We start from the raw sequence: 15,157 nt of genomic DNA on the forward strand, positions 1-15,157 counted from the left end.
TGTAACTTAAATGGTGTGTAGAAATTTCTCCATTGGTGTCCTATATGGGAGAAAATCTTTAAGCAATATGTTGTAAAATAACCTTTCATATACACCTTGTGAGGTTGTATTATCAACAATTATAATCTCGACAACTTTAATATTTAATAATCAATGATTTTGCTATTTAGAACTTGAGTTTCTGCACACAAATTAAGTAAAAGAAAAGTATTAGATTTCAGGTTTAGAAAAAGAAGGAATTTTAAGAATGATAAACATAAAAACTGTTGATCAAAATTTAAAGCAAAATAAATTTGATAATAAAGACTCGCATAAATTACCACATCTAAAAAAATAAGGACATTAATTTTGTCAGTTCTTAGAAGGGACACTTATTACGACAATTTTGAGATTATTAGTGACACGTATTTTGATTTTGACAGTATTTGTGATAAATGATTACACTTGTTCTGACGCTTATTGAGATAATTAGTGACACTTTCATTGACGAATTTATCTAATTATTATGACACTTTGTGATAGAACTAATGACAATAATTATTACACTTTTTTGTGGTTATTGATGACACTTTTTTGTTAATTGGTAACTCATATCTGGACACTTTTGAGATAAAAGTGACACTTTTAACATTTTAGAAAATTTACGCTTGTTTTTTAGAGAAGGTTTTAGTAAATAACGATTATTTGTGAGGTTAATAAATCACTATTATGTGATCGAATTTGATAGGGTGAGAGTCTTGTTATTTTAATTTATCTAATCTAGTTTTGTTTATTTTATTATTATTTATTTTGTCTTTTCGTGGTGATTTATAAATCACGGTTATTGATTAGGAAGAGTTTTGATTATTTAAACTTTGCAATAATTAACTTCACTTATTAGACACTTTTTATGATTATTGGTTACAATTATTATGACGTTTTTTCTGATAATAGTAACAATTATTTTGACACTTTTAAGTTTTAACTAATATGTGAAACATTTTATCACTATTTGAGATTAAATTTTGACACTTTCGTGTCTATTCAGATAATTTGTGACTCTAATTTTGTCTCTATAAAAAACATGTGTCACTTTCTTTGGCCCTTTTGAGATAATTGGTGACAGCAAGATAATTAGTGACAGTTATTTTGACACTTTAGAGATAATTGGTGACTTATGTTACCTTTCTCTGATATATTTTTGACAGTGAAAATGCATTTATTGGTGAAAGTTCATGAAGACAAATGATCTGATCCAGATCAAGTATGCAAATACTCTGTTATTATTTTGAGTTACAAATACAAAATCGGTACAGTTGAAATAATTCAAGAGTTGTCACACTCACAGAAATCATCTTATACAAAAGAAAATTACATTTCTACAATGCTAAATTCTATCAAGATACAACTCAAAAGTCGTTATTCATACACCAATTTTCACCTAAAAAACTAATCTAATCATCTTAATTTATACTCTTTTCTCCTTTTTCAGCTACATCTAATTTTCATGTGATAATGAAAGAAGTAACCAAAAAAACAACTTCCACTCACCAAATTCCACACCTTAAGGCAAAAATAAAGAGATTTTACATTTTACAAACAAACTCATATCATAATTAAGCTAAGATCATATTATTAATCTGAATCTTCCAAAATTAGTCAAGAAAACCTGTTTGGCGCCATACAGCGTTGCGGACTTGTCGCAGATCTCTTCCTTTCAGCGTCCTTCCTACACCTTCCAGCACCGACGATGTCGAATTCAGCTTCATCGCAACAATTTCATGTGGCGGAAGCATCTCTTCATCATCACCATCACCATCCCTACTTTCTCTCTCCTCCAATTGTCCAAATTTCTTCTCTTTCTTCCTCGTCATCATCGTCGACGGAACATTCACTGGAGCAGAGTGCTGAAATTTCTGGCATGGACTTGACTGAATCAATTCACCAGATACACGCTGAGGAGCCTTCGGAATCGCACGCAACGGCGTCTTAAATCCGTTCACGCAATCATGATCAGGAAGCGCAGCAAGGATTCCAGACTTCTCCCTTCGGCGAAACCCTAAGCTTCGATGTGAATGAGAAGAGTACGGATACCTAGTCGACTCGTCCGAGTCAGTAATTCCATTTTCACCGCTCCAGAAGAGGTCGGCTTCGGTGAGCTCATCGCCAGAGTGATCGTCAGAGGAAGAGGTAGAGAAAGTGAAATGACCGAGAAAAGGATCGGAACCGGAGTGAGGAGATTTCCAATGACGGAAATTTCTAACGCCATTGATGTCCATTTCGGAGTGAGATAATGGTGGAGGTAGGTAATGCCCGTGATGGTGGATTGAATTTATAGGGAGAAAATAACGGGAAATTGAAATTGGATAAAAACGAAAGGAAGAAAAGACGTGGCGTAGAGACGCTGTGTATAAGAGCAAGAAGTCTTCGGATGTCGTCATTATACTGATATTATTTTATTTTAATTATTTGATATATTTAAATAAAACAAATTTTTGGGTTTTCAAAATGCTATATCCTTTATTCAGCCGTGTTCAGAAAACAGAATTCTTTAATTCTGAAATACTTGCTATATAAAGTAATAATTTTTAATACTATTTATCGTTTGATCTTATTTTATGTGTTACGGTTAATGTGTTATTTAACATATAGTTAAGCGAAATCTTATTTGAATCGTCTAATCGCATATCTCATAACATTAACTTTATAATTTTTAGATATCTATTGTTTAATAAATGTATAAATGATCAATATAACACCTTAGGTTGCGTAAAAATTTATATGTGGCAAGTATAGCGGAACGGAGGAAATATATATTATCAAAATTTATATTTATTTCACAAATTCGCCATAGAGACGGTATCTTTAACAAACGGTTTCTTTAAGAGACGTGTATCCATTCAATGTTTTATTAGCAAAAAGTAAATTGTGGAAATAAATACACGTTTTTTAACCTGTTTTAATCTATAGAAGTTGGTATTTAACCTATTCGAGTTGATATTTTAAACTATTTGGAGTTAGCGTTTGAACATGTTAAGTTGTTAACCTATTAAAGTTGGAATTTTTACTTTGTAAAGTTGGTATTTTAATCTGTTGAAATTGGTAATTTAACCTATTTAGTTGGTATTTTACCTTATTTAGGTTGGTATTTGAACCTATTAAAATTGATATTTTAACATATTAAAATTGGTGTTTAAACATGTTTGAAGATGATATTTTAACTTGTTAAGTTTGTGTTTTATACTACTCCACTTAAATTGGTATTTTAGAATAATGCATTTACTACGATGAAGTTTGTATGTTAAATAATTAAAATTTATTTTTTTTTAGTCTTTTCTTTTAATTTTTGTATAAAAGTTTTTGATTAATAACTAAAGAAGGCTCTTCTTTCGATTTGAAATTAAAATTATAATCTACATCATATCAAAACACCAAATTTACCATATCATAACACCAACGTCATTAAGATACCAACTTTAAGCATATAAAAGACCAACTTTATTATATTAACATACCAATTACAATATGTTAAAATACCAATTTCAATAAGTTAAAACACCAACTTAAACATATTAAAATGCCAACTTAAGCATCATAAAACACCATTTTAATCATGTTAAATACCTAATAGTTTCAGCAATGTAAAAAAGTTAAAATATCAACTTAAGTAGCATAAAACACCAACTTAAACAAATTAAAACACCAACTTTAATAGATTAAAACATCAACTTATAGATTAAAATAAAAACTTCATTAAGTTTAAATACCAACTAAAATATTTTTCAAAAACCATTATATACATGCTTAAAAATATTTTCTTTTTTTAAATAAATTATATTTGAGGAGAGAGGTTGTATTTATTTTGCTACATATCTTTTTAAATAATAATTGGAGTAATAATCTCTATCGGTATACATCTAACCTCCTCTCAATGTGGTCGACTCTATCAATTGGTATAATGGCTGAAGCTTGAAAATAAATTTAACTATTATTTATTTATAATTGTTTAACTTATAAAGAAATATGGAAGATGATTATAAATAATAAATGTATTTATTTTTAGCAAATATACCTAGTTAATAGGTGGGTTTATTCAAAAATAAACAATAAAAGAATTTATTTTCAGCGATCAAATAAATGTTGATTTAATATTGGCAATTTTTCTTTTTTATTACATGGTAGACCGAATGAAGGAAATGATTAAGTGACAACTAAACACATGATCTTACATAGGAAAATTAATATTTATTCCGACTGAGACAAAATTCGATAATTACCAGCTAATATACCTTAGTTTGTTTATTTGCAAATGATTTATTCTATATTTCCAAATCAATCCCAATTCACATGAAACTTACCAATAATACCTTTGTATGGTATACTCTTAAACTTCAGCCGAACAAGAGATTCTAATTGATATTTTTGCCCATAATAGCATAATACTGTAAATTATTGCTTAATTGACTTTTCTTTGTATCAAATTTTCCCTAATATTGTTTTTATTAAATTTTTACTTATACTAAACTTGGTAATTTTTGTTTAGAAAAAATAAGGTTTATGATAGTGTTTTGATTTTCCATGATTAATTCTGAAAACACAATGTTTAATTGATGGTAACTTGTACTCATTTCCTCAACTAAGAAATTTTCGAAATAGAGAAAAATGTTTTTAGAAAATTAATTTTTACTCACTCTTTCATTCTCAAATTTTCATTTTTCACGTCCTAATTTATATAAATTTTAAATTGGATTATATAAAAAAACTAGTTATCATTTATACATTTTATTTGGAATGTAGTTTCCATAAAAAAAAAAACTATTCAAATAGAAAATATTATATCCCAATAAAATTAAAAAAAAAAAAAAACAATAAAGGTGGGAAAGGAGGAAACTAGGCGGGAATCGAATTTAAAAACTTTTCACGAAAATATTTTTTGAGAATATTATGTTGTCCTATAAATAATAGTAATATAGTACTGAATTATACTCATTCATATTAATACATAGCATATAATGGCTTATTTTTATACTAAATATGCTTCATTTTATACATTAATGTTTGCCCTTCTTGTTAATAATTCTAATTGTTCCAACCCCAAAATTTTTAATGTGTCCAACTCTAGTTGGTCTGCCGGTGGTGCTACATGGTATGGAAGCCCAACCGGGGACGGAAGCAGTGGTATGTATCAAATAATTTATTCACCCATCTGCTGTAAATAATTTTATATTTAGATTATTTTGTAATAATTAACCTTTGTCATATATTTGCCAACAACATACCAAATTACTAATAATAGGTAATAATAAAGCATGTTGCCAGAAAGCTAAAATAAAGATTCATAGCGGACTAAGGGAAAATATTAGATTATTAGAAAATTATCTATAAGTGAGATTATTCACAGCGAACGAGAAAAACATTAAATTGTTAATGTCAATTTTTCCTTTACTTTTTTGTATTTCGGCTTTAAGTTCATTTTACTAATTAGACATCATTAATTATTCTATGAGATAGTCTTACTTATAGATACATTTTATATATGGGTTAAGTAGGTAATTTCTTATATATTATAAGAAATTAAGCATCTTATTTGAGATCGTCTAATCAAAAGACGGTTTCTCACAAAAATAACTCATTAAACATTAATTAATGATTAAATATACTTTTAAACAATATAGGATTTCAAGTGCCCTAATTAATCAGAAGTTGGATTTTATCTGAACTATATATATATATATATATATATATATATATATAATGTCAAAATCTTAATTTTATGTAGGTGAAGCATGAGGATAACAGATGGAGTGGAAAGGCCTCCATATGCAGCCACAGTATCAGCTGGTGGATCTTCAATTCACCAAAAGGGTGTAGGATGTGGAGTTTGCTATCAGGTCTTCATTTTTAATTTATTTTAAATATATATATATTTACATATAATTGGTTGTTTTTAGCTTTCATAATTTTTGATAAAATGCTTTATTATATTATATATGGAAAATTTTCGAATAAATTCATTTTATAATATTTTCTAAAAAAACCATTATATAATTATATAAGTTCTAAAGTACATGCTTTGGTTCACAATTTAAATGAATTTAGTGAAATTTTACTTTTAATTAAAAAAATTAACGTGAATAACTCAAAATTTTGTTATTTTTCTTGTAATGATATTAATTTTTGATTAATCATTAATAATATCAATTTTTAGGATGTTTTGCTGGAATATTCTTAACTTGTTAAAACTCAAATGATAAGAGGTTATATGACAAAAAACCTAATATGTTAAAAAAATCGTAATTAGTTAATACTCCTGAATAATATTAATTTCGTAATTAATGTCTTTATCAGGGAAGGTACCGAGCATGTTCAACATATTTGACCGTATAGGACGCCTTGAAAAATTAGGGGCCTCAATATTAAATTATGTAGTATATATTTAGTGTTTAAAGATACAAAATTGTTAGAAAAACGTCATAATTTTTGATCTTTTAAAATTTTTTTTTAATTTTTGCTCCATTCCTAATTTTTATAATTTAGAGGTTGCATTTCGTAACAAATTTAAACTTTTTGCTCTCATTTTTTAATTCAATTTTAAAATCACGCATTTAAATCTTTGTCCATTTAATTTCAACTTTTAACTCAAGTTTCTCCATTGTAATACGTGAGAATGTACTGATTGACATAGGTAAAATGTATGGAGAATGAAGCATGTTCAGGAAATCCAGTGACAGTGACAATAACAGATGAATGTACAGGATGTGCCACGGATAAACCTCATTTTGATTTAAGTGGAACATCTTTTGGAGCCATGGCTAAGCCTGGCCTTGCTAACCAACTACGTAACGCTGGTGTTCTGAACATTCAATTTCAAAGGTACCAACTTAACAAGCACGCCATAATCGCGGTATTGTCTCAGTCGGAGTTCATAGAGCAAGTATAATAAATAAATAAATAAAGCGTAATAACTAAATTAATTCAAATTAACCCGTCTTGTATGAAACCGTTTTACGGTGAGACGACTTCAAAATAAGAAGCCCATAAGCTAAAAGTGTAACACTCCGGCCCCTCGGACCGCCGGTGACTACTTGTAGACTGTAGATTGGCCTCACAGATCAACACAAATCTTTCCAGCACACTTTGAACTCACTCGTGCGCGCCTGGAAAAACTTTCCAGGAGTTTACCCATCCTAAGATTGCTCCCCACCAAGCACGCTTAACTGTAGAGTTCTTAACAAATGGACTCCCATGAAAAAAAGATACACCTTGTTAATATGAGTAGTCTATCAATCATTTCTAAAGCTTAATTTGGGGTATCACAAAAAGTTTTTATGATTGGGATATTTTACCCAACTATAAGGCATGTCTTACGGTGAGACCGTCTCATACATGCCTCAAAAGCATGACATGAGTAGGTTTTACTCAAGTTGAATTCTAGGTTCGGGTCTATATAGGTTATGATGTGAATTGTTGAATTAAAAATTATATTAATATTGAAATGTATAACATGAAAATGACACCAAAAAATAATAATCAAATTGGTTCTCTACTTTTGTAGATTAAAGTAAATAAATGTTCGGCCAATCCTAAACTAGTATTTAAGATTTGCCCATGTGTTGCAATCGGGTGCACCCGAGTGCCTTTCTAAATCATATTTTTTTATAAAATTTAATGAGATTTTGCTTTAAATTATTTTAAATGGTTTAAATTATTGTTACATTTGGAGACGATGATTTTATTTGAAAATCTAAAATTAACTCTAATTTAATGTTTGGTAAATCAATGAAATTTAATTTTGAATTTGAGTCAATTCCACCACTATTTTAAAAGTAGATAAAATTGAGAATTTAATAATGGCTCTTCAAACCTTCATGATTATATAATTGAAATCTGCAATTTGAAATAAATTATTTATTTCTAAACACAATCTTAACAAATATGAATATTTGTGCAATGTAAAATGCAAGGAGTAACAGTTGCAGTAAAAATGGATCTGGGTTAGAATCCATATTACATTGCAATTGCAATTGAATATGTAAATGGAGAAGGAATACAAGGTGTAAACCTAAAACAAAGTAATGGATATGGAGGATGGATGAACATGGAAAGATCATGGGGTGGAACATGGAGAATGAATGCAGGATATCCTCCTTTGTCTTCGCAATTGATTGAAGCTCAAAGAAAACATATTCTTACCTTGAATAATATTATCCCTAGAAATTAGGTCCCTGGCCAAATTTATAGATCTCTTGTTAATTTTGATTTATACAATAATCAATTTAGTTTTTTTTTTTTTGTTCCTTGATCGATGTTATGAGGGGTTAAAAGATTTTTAGTTTTTGGGTTTCGATTGAATTATAAAGGATTATGTTAAACTGATTTATTTAATTATGTGTACTTTTTGTTTATGTGAAAAATAAAGTGCATATATTGTTTGCTACCGAGTAATGGTGTTGTTTGCTACCGAGTAATGAGGGTTGATTGGAAACAACTTTTTTGTTATCAGTGTTTCTCATCGATCTTGTATTTATAATTCGTTTTAGCGTTGTTGTTTTTCATCGGGTTAACAACGTTATATAGTCATACGCACTTATACTTCACTCCGAACAACTAACAAATATAGTGCAACTAAATACACCCTATATCAGTATGCCCCTGTCACACGTTCCTCTCGTCACGCTAATTTACCATTTATATTGTCTCTTTAAATGTACCATATTTCTTATTTTGTCGGTTCTACTTAATTTGTTGCATTTTTCTTTATAGAAATAGTTTCCACTATATTCATATCTTTCAAAAATTTTAAGCTAGCTCCGATATTTTTTTCAAACCTTTTATAGGCTAGCAAACTCAAAAATATAAAAGAAAAGTTGTCGGGAATAATCTTATCTATTGACGAACCACTGTGAATAATGCGTACTATCGATTAATTATAAATAATCTCACCTTTCTACTATGTTTGCCCTCAACACCCCTTGAAAAACAATAACTGGCTAATTTCGATTACCATATGACATTTATTTCTTCATCTCTTTTATTTCATCTTCACATTTAAATCTCTTCTCCAATTTTCTCTCCTTCCCCCAATCTTGCAATGAAAATACTTTTATCGGTATTGAAAATGCAATCAACTTTGTAGTCAAAACAAAGGTTTTATTCATTAGAAGTTCAATCTTATTATTACATTGCTTAATCAATACAGCACAATCACAATTACAATAAAAATCATCCATAAGCACATAAAAACAAATGCAATTTGAAGATGAAAGAAGACACTTTGAATTTGAAGATGGAAAGAGAGAAGTTTAGATTGAAAATGGTTGGAGAAGAGATTTAAATGTGGAGAAGATGAAATAAAGGGGATGAAGAAATAAATGCCATATGGTAACCGAAATTAGCCGGTTACTGTTTTCTAAGGGGTGCTGCAAGCAAACATAGTAGAAAGGTGGGATTATTCATTCACAGTGGTTCGTCAATAAATGAAACTATTCTCGACAATTTTTCCAAAAATAAATGAATATATTTCTATTCATAAAGTTTGACACTTTTGCAAATTACCGGTTCAGTGTTTATTTTTTGTAAATTATATCCACCAAAGTATTAAATTATACGGTGTATAGGCTAAATCACAGAATTTCGACCATTTTTGTGGTTGGCATTTAACGTTATTGACCATGATACTTAGTTGCTGTAATTCGCAAAAGATAAACATTAAGACTATAATTCTTAAAATTCCTAAATTTTAAGTTTGTAATTTGTAAAATATTTTTTTTTTAAATGGTGGAATATTTATGATTTTAACAACAAAAAAACGTGTTTAAATTCCTGAAGAACAACAAACGACTTGCTAGTATTTCCAATTTCACCACTCAATTCCGATTTTTCCACGAAAATTTGTTGAAGAAATACAAAGAAAAACAAAAAATGGAGCAAAATCAGAGAAGTTTATCTTCAGAATCCTCACAAAGCCCTAATTCTCCTCAATATCAAGCACCTTTTCTTTCAGTTTCAGTCTCTGATCCTGTCAAATTGGGCAATGGTGTCCAATCTTATATCTCTTACAGGGTCTTCACTAAGGTATTGTTTACTCAATTTCTCAATTAGGGTTTGTGTTTATAGCTTTTGATTATTCTCTCATTTAATTTTGATTTTGATTAGTATTATACAATAATTTTGTTAGAGCAAATGCTCTATCTCTGAAGATTCTAAAACAAAGAATGAGAAAGATTGCAAAATGTAAAGAAATCAAACACACACCAAGAATTAGAAGGTGAGGAAAATACTAATATCAAATTGATGTTAGACTATAAAACCCCACCCAATGGAATGAAGACAGTTTAATGATTAGAGTTCTTGATTACATGCACTAATCCAACTTCATGGAGAATGAAAAACTATGGAGAATGAAGACAATTTAATAAATAGAGTTCTTGATTACAAGTTATGTTCTATTATGAAATTATGTCTCCAGGTGATATAGTATCTTTAACATGGCTCAATTTAATTTTCATGTTTGGTAGACAAATTTGCCGGATTATCAAGGACCTGAAAAAAATGTTGTTCGACGATACAGTGATTTTGTTTGGTTACGAGATCGCCTTTTTGAGAGATACAAAGGCATCTTTATACCCCAACTTCCAGAGAAAAGTGCTGTTGGTGAGGATTCTGTAAATTATTTCAAGCTTTAGTTCATTCTTGTGACGATGTTGTTTATATCCTCATCATGACAAGTGCTTTTTTACATTTGTACTTCTGAAATGTGTTTACGCCGACTTAAATACTGAAGGAAAATTTATTTTTGTCTTTGAATGGTGAAATCTTCTTTGTGTATACAACCTGAAATTACCTCTGGCAAAAGTAGGTCATTAGCTTACAGGCGGTTGACTTTAACATGTTTCTTAGCAATGAAACTAGGGAAATGAGTATTCTCCATGCATGGAAAGGTAATTGTGTAATCTGTAACAGATTTTTAACCTACATTTTCGTGGCATCCATTATAATGGCTTTTTTTTTTTTTTTTTTTTTTTTTTACTATGCCAGCCATTATGACTGATTATTAAGTATTAGTATATAAACAATTGAATTCAATGTAAGAATAGTTTTACTCGAGGTTTAGTCATCAGAGATACGTAGACGTTAAAATTTTCTAATTTCTGGGATTACTATAATACAGCATTATTCCATCACCCAAATGCTACTAAGTGCCTTCCACTTGGCTAATTTGTCAATACTCATAATTAGTGTGCTAAGCGCGAAGCAAGGCACAACATATGTGAGATGCTGCTTCCGCAACACAGCGACCATGTTTTTTGATGAAAACTTGGTAGTAGTTGCTCCTTTCCTTCTTTTAGTGCTCGTGGACATGGTGGAGAATAAAGGAGTTTGAGAAAGCAGTAATCTTTTTATATGTTGAATTTAGCATGCCGTGGTGCGGCTGGTGAGATTAAGTGGATGATTGAAGTATTTTCTGATGATTGATTTTCTGTTTGTGGTTAACACATATTTTCTGTATTTGGATCAGTCATTCCATTTCACCTTTTTAAATAGTCAGTCTTTTCAAGTGAGTTACTGGACTGTTCTGGCATCAAAATGTTAGATATGTTTTTATTTGTCCTTGTAGAAAAACTTGTTCTCAATGCTGAAATTCTTTGGTAGATTTTCCCAATTTACAGAACCTTTCATAGGTTGTTAACTGTATAAAAATTGTATAAAATTGTTACCTCTGGGTGGACTAGCTGATAGGTAGAAATATATCTGAACTATTCAGACTAAAAAACTTTTTGTTATGATTTTTTACTGTCTGTAGAGAAATTTCGATTCAGTGCTGAATTTATCGAAATGAGACGACAAGGACTGGATATATTTGTTAACAGAATTGCATCACACCCTCAACTTCGCCAGAGTGATGATCTGAGGTTGTTCTTGCAAGCAGAGGAAGAGGTCAGTTCCGTATCTTGCTAGTTGACATAAATAACATTTAATCAATGCATATATTAGTCATGATGCTGGATGTTGGATTTATTCATTAGAAACTTCTGATTATTTTTTTGTGCAACATAGATGCTAAAATGCTTTTTCTTTGCTTCTACACCCTCCAAATAGCTCATTACAGTATTCCACAGATAAGAAGAGCACTTAGATTTCACACTGCTGGAAATTTACAATTTTGAGGTTTTAGACAATGCTAAATATGTTCAACTTTTAGTTCAGATCTGCTTTGGGCTGGAAAAAGACATCTTTGAGTGTGGGGTAGCTTTAATTCAATAGCTTTTGCTAATGAGAATTTTGGCTCTTAATCTTCTATGCGTTTACACCGCCAACACCGGCTTTTCACTGTTTTACAACGGCGGACCCCTTTATCAAAAGCTGCAGACTTGTAAAACTCTGTATAGGCTTCCGTAATTTTGTCGTGGGGATATTCTATGCAAGCTTCTCACTTTTTATATTTTTTAATGGCCCTCTCTACTCAAAGTCATTTCAGCCAATCTTGGGGCCATCTTCCAATTTTCATGTTCAAGCACTGTATGGGAGTCATTTGAAAAGAACCTCTTTATTATCACTAATAAGTGAATAACAAGGGTAAGGTTGCGTACATCTCACCCTTCAAACCCCACCCTAGGTGGGAGTTGCTTATGACATTGAGACAATGAAATGTTGTATTATTTGAAGTTGCAAATGATATTTGCAATCAAGGGGGCAAGGGTCATCCGGAAACAATCTCTTTGTGGTTTTACCTCCAACTCTGGCTAGGTGATAGCGTACTGGTATGTTGTTTTTGATGATTATGTTTGGCTTTCCTGTTTCTCAGACGATGGAGTTAGTGAGGGCTCAAGAGCTTAGTATTTTCAAGAAGCCTGCTGATCTGATGCAAATATTCAAGGTAATACGACTTAATTGGTAAGGGTGTATGGTATTCAGCATTAAATACTCAAACTTAGAATTTTTGATGAAATGATGCTCTATTGTTTGTGCTATATTTCTACCTTTGCTAATATATTTGGCACTTGAAGGGGCATTTTCTATCAAGAAAATGAATTTATGGTATCATTCAGCAGGAAATCCGAAGAGTGAACTAAACTTTAATTTGGTGATATCATTGAATAGGAGTCCCATATCCTATAAGTTGGTTGCCACATAATGCTAATTGGCCTAATATTTGGTTTTTTGAGAAAATGATATGTCGAATTATACAGGTCACTCTATATCCGCCCTTATTGTAACCAAGTCCAACAAAATTTTAGTTTTTGTTAGGGCATGCAATCCAAAGTAAGTGATGTTGTTTTGGGCAAGGAGAAGCCTGTTGAAGAATCAACTCCTGAGTATGAGAAGATGAAACACTATATCTTTGAGCTTGAGGTCCACTTGGCAGAAGCACAGAAGCATGCCTTTCGTCTTGTTAAGAGGCATAAAGGTGACCGGATTCCTTTTTGCAGTCTTACTATGTTTGCTACTACACGTCTACCTCTGTTGGGATTTTGAAATTCTTGTCACATAAACACGATCCAATGTTGAATTGCAGAGCTGGGACAATCACTGTCAGATTTCGGTAAAGCAGTCAAGCTCTTAGGTGAATGTGAAGGAGATTCTCTTGGAAAGGCATTTTCTGAACTCGGCACTAAGTCAGAAGCATTGTCAATCAAGCTGCAAGCAGAGGTAGGTTTTTTTCATTATAATGTCTACTAGATTTTTATGAATGGTGTTGCGCACATAGTGCAAAAACAAGGCCACATCGCATCCCACTGGTCGTGTTGTGAAGATTCCAAACAAAAAACTCATATTTTGCGTTTTGTAAAGGTGAAAAAATTGAGTTTGTGCCGCTTCGAAGAATATCTCATGCTTTCGTGTGATATTTAGCGTTATGATAATCCCATCACTCACATTACCGCATCGCCATGTCATTACCGCGATTTGTGACCATTACAAGACTTTTGCGGTATTGTTGCGCATGAGCTAGTTGTTTTCGGCAGTTTATAAATTGAAGATCTGAGGAATTCCTTTCCATTGATGTGCAGGCACACCATTTATTAATGAGCTTTGAAGAACCTCTCAAAGATTATGTTCGTGCTGTGCAGTCTATCAAGGTCGTAAACTGGCTCATATATACCATAAGATGCACTTGATATTTCTTTAGAATGCTTTGGCATCGGCCTGTATGCTAAATTTTATGAATTATATTTTTATCCAGCATGTACACTGGTATAGAATGTGAAGTAATATTATCCCGATTCAGTTTTGTGTGAGATTTTTTTTGGTTGAAATTGTTGTAAGCTAACTTTAGGGTCTTACTAAACAGACTACTATAGCAGAAAGAGCTTCTGCCTTTAAGCAGCATTGTGAGCTTGCGGAAACAGTGAAGCTGAAGGAGATAAATTTGTATGATTTTTATACGTTATTGTGAAATTATAAGCACGATGCATAAATAGCCAGTTAACTACCCCGTAACATTGCTGATATTCATAAATGTGTTCAATATCTTCCAGAAACAAGATGACGCTTACTAGATCGGACAAGTATGCAGATGCTGACGCTGAATATCGGCAGGTAAACTTAGCATTAAAATCGGTGCTGAACTGCTGATTGAATTGAATGACTGTTGTATCTGCAGAGTGTGTGTTTTTGTCGCTACAGTTAAAAGCGGAAAGTGAGGAAGCAACAAGAAGGTTTGAAACCATTGTTCGATTAATGAAAGAAGAGATGGAACGCTTTCAAGAACAGAAAACGGCAGATATGGGGACATTGTTGCACGAATTTGCCAAAGGGCAAGCACGCTTGGCTAAAAGCATTGCGGCAGCTTGGGGAGGTTTGCTTCCAATGCTTGAAGCCTGCTCGTCGTGATGATCATGGCTTAAGGTAATACAACCAGAGCCGAATAGGAATGGGTTGAAGGTCTGTAGGATCACCAAGAGTGATTGTTTCTCTTGTAAAGGATTTTTCGGCTTTTGCTTTTCAGGGACGAACTAAATTTTTTTCATGTGTTAAACATCTCATATTTTTCTAGAGATTCTTACTTGTAATAATATGCACATAAAGAAGATTAAGACTAGCAAAATTCTATTTGTATTTTAGCAACATTTGCAGAAAATGTGTACTCAATGAATTGATGCATATCAACCTTTTTATCCTTACTTCTCCATTTAAAATAGTGCTCTATATTGAAGAAAAATCTATAATAGTCGGGTAA

The 15,157-nt window shown here is 31.3% G+C and overlaps 2 protein-coding genes and 1 pseudogene across 2 annotated transcripts; 2 read left to right on the plus strand and 1 right to left on the minus strand.

The window, feature by feature from the left end:
- Positions 1-1,135: 1,135 nt before the first annotated feature.
- Positions 1,136-2,369, minus strand: LOC130827757 (protein S40-7-like). Its single transcript, XM_057693604.1, has one exon. The coding sequence runs from the start codon at positions 2,256-2,258 to the stop codon at positions 1,635-1,637; it is 624 nt and encodes a 207-aa protein (XP_057549587.1). The 5' UTR covers positions 2,259-2,369; the 3' UTR covers positions 1,136-1,634.
- A 2,622-nt stretch (positions 2,370-4,991) lies between these two features.
- LOC130826710 (putative expansin-B2) lies at positions 4,992-8,281 on the plus strand (annotated as a pseudogene).
- Positions 8,282-9,766: 1,485 nt separating this feature from the next.
- Positions 9,767-15,101, plus strand: LOC130827758 (sorting nexin 1-like). The gene is made up of 10 exons (XM_057693605.1): positions 9,767-10,053; positions 10,497-10,632; positions 11,783-11,916; positions 12,785-12,856; positions 13,228-13,387; positions 13,496-13,629; positions 13,989-14,057; positions 14,270-14,349; positions 14,457-14,517; positions 14,605-15,101. Exons 1-10 carry the CDS (start codon positions 9,901-9,903, stop codon positions 14,809-14,811), a joined length of 1,206 nt encoding a protein of 401 aa, XP_057549588.1. The 5' UTR covers positions 9,767-9,900; the 3' UTR covers positions 14,812-15,101.
- The last annotated feature ends 56 nt before the right edge of the window (positions 15,102-15,157 follow it).

The sequence above is a fragment of the Amaranthus tricolor genome, chromosome 11, assembly GCF_026212465.1.
Source record: "Amaranthus tricolor cultivar Red isolate AtriRed21 chromosome 11, ASM2621246v1, whole genome shotgun sequence".
Lineage (NCBI taxonomy): Eukaryota > Viridiplantae > Streptophyta > Magnoliopsida > Caryophyllales > Amaranthaceae > Amaranthus > Amaranthus tricolor.